The sequence below is a fragment of the Anarrhichthys ocellatus genome, unplaced genomic scaffold (genome assembly GCF_004355925.1).
Source record: "Anarrhichthys ocellatus isolate YVR2014 unplaced genomic scaffold, GSC_Weel_1.0 scaffold22, whole genome shotgun sequence".
Taxonomy (NCBI): domain Eukaryota; kingdom Metazoa; phylum Chordata; class Actinopteri; order Perciformes; family Anarhichadidae; genus Anarrhichthys; species Anarrhichthys ocellatus.
The window spans coordinates 1,518,806-1,523,934 of record NW_022280052.1 but is presented as its reverse complement, the minus strand read 5'-3'; the positions used below and the strand labels follow the sequence as shown (position 1 = coordinate 1,523,934).

General features: G+C 43.3%; 1 protein-coding gene across 1 annotated transcript in view; it reads right to left on the bottom strand.

Annotated features, from left to right (window-relative positions):
* Positions 1 to 2,105: 2,105 nt before the first annotated feature.
* pgm1 (phosphoglucomutase 1) overlaps positions 2,106 to 5,129 on the bottom strand; it is an 8,284-nt gene continuing 5,260 nt past the window's right edge. Inside the window, exons 9-11 of the mRNA XM_031859581.1 lie at positions 4,757 to 4,940; positions 4,407 to 4,541; positions 2,106 to 2,841 (exon numbers count right to left, since the gene is read on the bottom strand). Of these exons, the coding sequence (XP_031715441.1) occupies positions 2,752 to 2,841; positions 4,407 to 4,541; positions 4,757 to 4,940 (409 nt within the window). The 3' untranslated portion in view covers positions 2,106 to 2,751. The remainder of the gene's footprint in view (positions 2,842 to 4,406; positions 4,542 to 4,756; positions 4,941 to 5,129) is intronic.

Here is a 5,129-nt window from a genome sequence, read left to right as displayed (position 1 = left end):
GATGATGAGTAGGAATATGCCTTACGGTAAACCTAAAGTTGTCGTATTTTGCTACATGTCTTCTTAGTTGGTTAGCTAACATTACCGTAGCCACCGGTACATCCGGGTACTTGTTTTTGAGAGCGCTAGTGATTAATAATAATCAATGATTAATAAGGAAAACACAAGGTGTATTGCTCAGATAACAACATTGGGACAAATTAAAGTAAATGCTCAGTGTTTGTTGTTGAATGGATCTCAGATGTTCTATTGAGGTTGGTTGGTTTACCAACAGGGGAAAGGGGAAGCTGTTTCATTGAGTCCCAGTTCCCCATTTGTTTGGTAATATGCACTACTAAAGCAGAATATAGACATGATGAGGTGGACTCTGCTTGAAGGGCCCACCTCTGTGAAAAACTAGCTTTAATTTAAGGATATTTTTTTTAAGGAAACTCACCTATTAAATGTCCTTAGCCTGCAATATTGATGGATAACACAGATGTATCAGTAGAGGGTGCAGTACCAAATGTCAAGTCATGGCAACACTATATAGGAAGTATAGTGGAAAGAACCACAAGGAGCAGAGCCACGGCCTGTTCCTGAGTCCTTCTTTGACTATATACTTTAAGAATGATGTCTTTGTCCACCGCGTTGCCCTCTTGCAGGAGAGCAGCGAACACGGCGCTCTAAAATCACAAGGCTCCATGCCAGCTCCAGAGAAAGACATTTGGACATCTAATAGCTGCGGACCAGGCCAGCTTAATGTAAGCCGTATTGTGAATACCAGATGTAATGACAGCCAATCCAAATACAGCCTGTAAGCCATTACGAGCCGAACAAGAGGAACACATTATGTATTTCTCTGTGTCAGCCTGACAGGGTCTGAACAATGCAGCATGAATAAGTTTCCACCCTGTTAATGTGACTCCGAAGGGACTAGAGAGGAACTGTTTAGGGCAGTTATGCATCCCAAATGCCACAGATTGTGCCTTTGAAGGCTGGCAATAAGCCTTAAAAGCCCTATCCCCAATCTTAACGTAAACACAGATAAAAGATTGGAAACATTTAGTCGGATTTAGCTCTTCATGGTCAACAATGCTGTTTGAAATATGTGTATGAAAGCTTGCGTCAGTGAAATTACGAGAATAGCAGTAACGTAACTTTGTCATACATCAAACTTTTCTAATATCTGTGAGAAAATACAAATTTGAACGGTCAATTAGTTCCAGCTCAGGAACTCTATGTACCATGTGTTTTTTTTGGGGGGGGGAAGCAAAGTGCAAACAGGTAGAGCCGATTGTGTTGGTCAGTATGAATGACACGGACGTGCATGACAGAAATTGGCGGAAAATGTGCCATCTATGATTGAGGCCAATCTCGCCTTTCGTGTTCAGGGAGAGAAACACACAAGTGTTCCCTCTTTCTGTGCGTGAGTGCGCCTGATTTTCCAACCTCACCATTAACTAAATTGTAGCCAATTTATGTCCTGATATGGGAGTTATGCGAAGCAAAAGTTGACACCAATTCAGTCCCTGTAGACTAGTCTCAAACATCATTCTCTCATTTCTCAAAAGAAGTAATAATATATTTCATCTCTTGACTGTTTGTCTTTAGACATAGCCTGTGGGATCCCCCGACCTCCTGACACTTTATAACTAACCGTTAATCAGGATTACTGGGACTATCTCATTACACAAGACTGGCGAGGGAGGGAGAGAATTCATCACTTAATGCTTCTCTGCTTGCCTCAGGAATGTCTTTGGAGAGGCATCGACTTTTTCGAAGCACTTTATTCTCCTGGAAGCTTGTCCTACAACTTGGCTCACCCGCTGCAGGACAGGATCTTCGCGTTTATCTAGAATAATTTCCCGGCTAAAAAGAAGTATCATTAATACCACCCCACGCACTCTTGTTTCAGTCTTGTGAATGCTCACTCTTCTAAGACCAGGTCTGCTAAGGCAATTACTGCTTCGTCAAGCAACAGCTGGTTTCTTGAAGTAAAGATTCAGTATCTATAAATACTTTTGTGCGCCTATGACAGACATCCGCCTATGAATTAAATGCATTAAAATAGTGCAAAAGAAAAAAAAAAAAAAAAAAAAAGATTTAAAACATAACCACAGTACTTCTTTTATGTGAGGTAATTTTTATTAATGGTAAATGTGTTAGTTCTCAAGGCTTTAGCTTTGGATCATGGCTCAGGTTGAGAGGCTGTTTTGATGCTTTAGGAGAACAGAGGGAGGGGAAGGCACCGGGTCTGGAAGGGAAATGTGGGGTGAGGTTGCCCCAAATTGCTGATTTATGGTCAGTTTCGCGATTTAATGATATGGTTCAGGAACAGATCTGGACAATTACATGGTAGCAGAAACTACACGAGGCACTCGCATCAAGTTTTTTAGCCTACTTTGAATCTTTAAATTTAGATTTCTTAAATCACTAATAAAATATTAATGTGTGACAATGTCTCACTGCCTTGCAGATATATTATCTGACCCCTCAGGGCAATGTTTTACTTTAGATTAACACTAAACACTGACTCTAGTCCAACACTAGATGATGGCAGTGGATAACTTTCATTGGAAGATAAATCAAGAGCTCCTCAGGTATTTTCATGTGTTCATCCTGCATGTTGTGTTTCACTCTTTCGTCCGGCTCAGTTTCTAAGAGGGCCAGGAACTGAAGCCAAGATAGCATTCAAGGGCAGCTTCACCCCCCCCCCCCCCGGAGAGAGCGGAGGTATCCCATTGCTGAGGGTGAGTGGAGGCAGAGGGATCATGTGATCACAGTGGGGGCAGTGCGTCCAGTCTTCTCTTGGAGCTGAGAGACCTTCAGGGCGATGTCTACCAGGGGGGCCAGCATCACCTGCACAAAGACACAAGACACATAGTTAGCATTAAAAAGTCCACTCAAAGTGCTGCTTTGTGTCACACAGACGTTTATAGGCTTGATGAAAGAACAAATGATTTAATTATCGTTATTTATATTCCGCTTTTTACAGCAGAGACGTCTCTATGACGCACTACAACAGGCAATGTTGTCAAAGTAACAGGTTTATGTCATATAAGGAAAATGAAGATATTCCTCATTTCAGAGTTCAAAATGTCTTTGAACGCTTTTGTGATTTTTGCCACTGAGCAAATGTCAGATGCCCAAACTCATGTTTGAAAAATAAATGATGATGTGACAGAACTTCTTGCAAAATAAATATACATACATACACACATATACACACACACATATACACACACACACATACATACATACAAGTATGTTTTTCCACATTCCCATCCCCCCCCCCCCCCCCCAAGCTGGCTACTTTTTCCCCCACTGGTTGGAGAGGCATCCACAAAGCTGAGATTATAACGCGAAACCCTGGTGATACCACTCTCACGTCTGTACGCTAATATTGTTAGCTTAGCTTAACACAACGACTATATAGCGGGAGAAATAGCTATTCAAGCGCTGACAAAAGATAACAAAATCCACTGATCCACTTGTTTATTTCACCTACCCGCGCTACCACAGGGAGAACATGCAAACTCCACACAGAAGGGCTATGCAGCCTGGGATCAAACCCGGGTCCTTCTTGCTGTTAGGCGACAGTGCTAGCTGCCGATTTCCACCTTATTACTGTGCACAATGTAATGACCATATTTCACACACACCAAAGTGAATATTCTGGATTCACAAAACAACTGCTGTTGGAAGAAATGTGAAATGCTATGAAGCACTTCCTCTTTCCTTCAAAGCCTGCTCATATCGTCAGTGAACGCTGTTGGTTTGTAAATCACGCCGACACAAAGTCAGCCAACTGAACCATTAACCCACTGGCCATTTGTCTGTCAAGTTAAGAATCTGAGGCAGTATGTTTCTGCTTATCTGTTCGTTCATGGTGTGCAAGCACCGAAGAGGAGAAAGGGCTCGAGTTGAACTTTCACTCACTTGTCTTGCTTTCTTCACGTCCTTGTCCTCACCAGTCAAAACTACTTAAATGAGGTGTCTAGTTGGAACTCACACGGTTTATTTTTCCCTCGTGTTCTAGCCCTGATAAGCTGCCATAACTCAAGACTTGGCCAAACATCTCCATCATAATGTTGAATGCACGCTCTGGAACTTGTTTTTGGAGAGCTCCACCCAGTGCAAGCTGGCTGTCCATCAGGTTACAGATCATTCTGGCCAGCCTGAAGGGTTCTGGGGCCAATATGAGTTAACCTATGACCGCTACAACCTAGCTGGGGTGTCAAACTATATTAATATCCTCATTCTCTCTTCTCTCTTCCTGTGACTTCTCATATACACAAATATTCGAGGGAAAAGAAAAACCGGTGCCGGTTTCATGAATGTTTATTTTCCTATCCGATGACTTCATTGTCTGGTCTCTCTCTCACTGGACCTAGCTGGCTGGGATTATTCCTTATTGTCCTGACCTGTGGGTCTTGATAAATCTTCTGGGGGTCCTTCTCGTAGCTGTCTATGTAGAGCCTGATGGTTGCTCCAGCGCTGCCCGTACCGCTGAGACGGAAAATGATCCTAGAACCATCAGAGAAGATCATCCTGAGGCCCTGAGAGAGAAACCGCGAAAGACGGGGAAGAGATGTGATTAACGAACATGCACAGTAACTGGGAAACATATGGAGGTAGAACTATGAGGTGCAATAACACTGCTGCATGCTGCTTACGGGCTTCCATTGATGCAGCGGACTACATCTGCTGATTGATGGAAAACTGGGCGAACACAGAATACAATTTGAATGTGCTCTGCCTTGCAGGCTCTCACCTGGTTTTTGGACACGCTTCCGTCCACAGGGTCTGTGTAGGCAAAGTTGTCAGAGACAGCCACCTCATACGTCTTATCACCCGACGAGAACTTCTTTCCTACGAAGGATGGGTCGAACATTGCCGTCTCCAGATCCTTGATCGTCTTGTTGGCAGCGTCCGAGTCGACCTCCTCATAGTCGTACCTGGAGGTGAAGTTAGACTAAATTGAAAATATAATCTGGTGTCTAACTGGCATCCGACAATTGGTGATTTTAGGTGAACTGATAATCACCATGACTTGGTTTTGGAGGGATAGGAGTGAGGGTCTCTGCAAGTTATTACTTTTTAAGATTTTCCTTATTTGTGAAATTGGGGGGGGGGGGGGGGGGGGG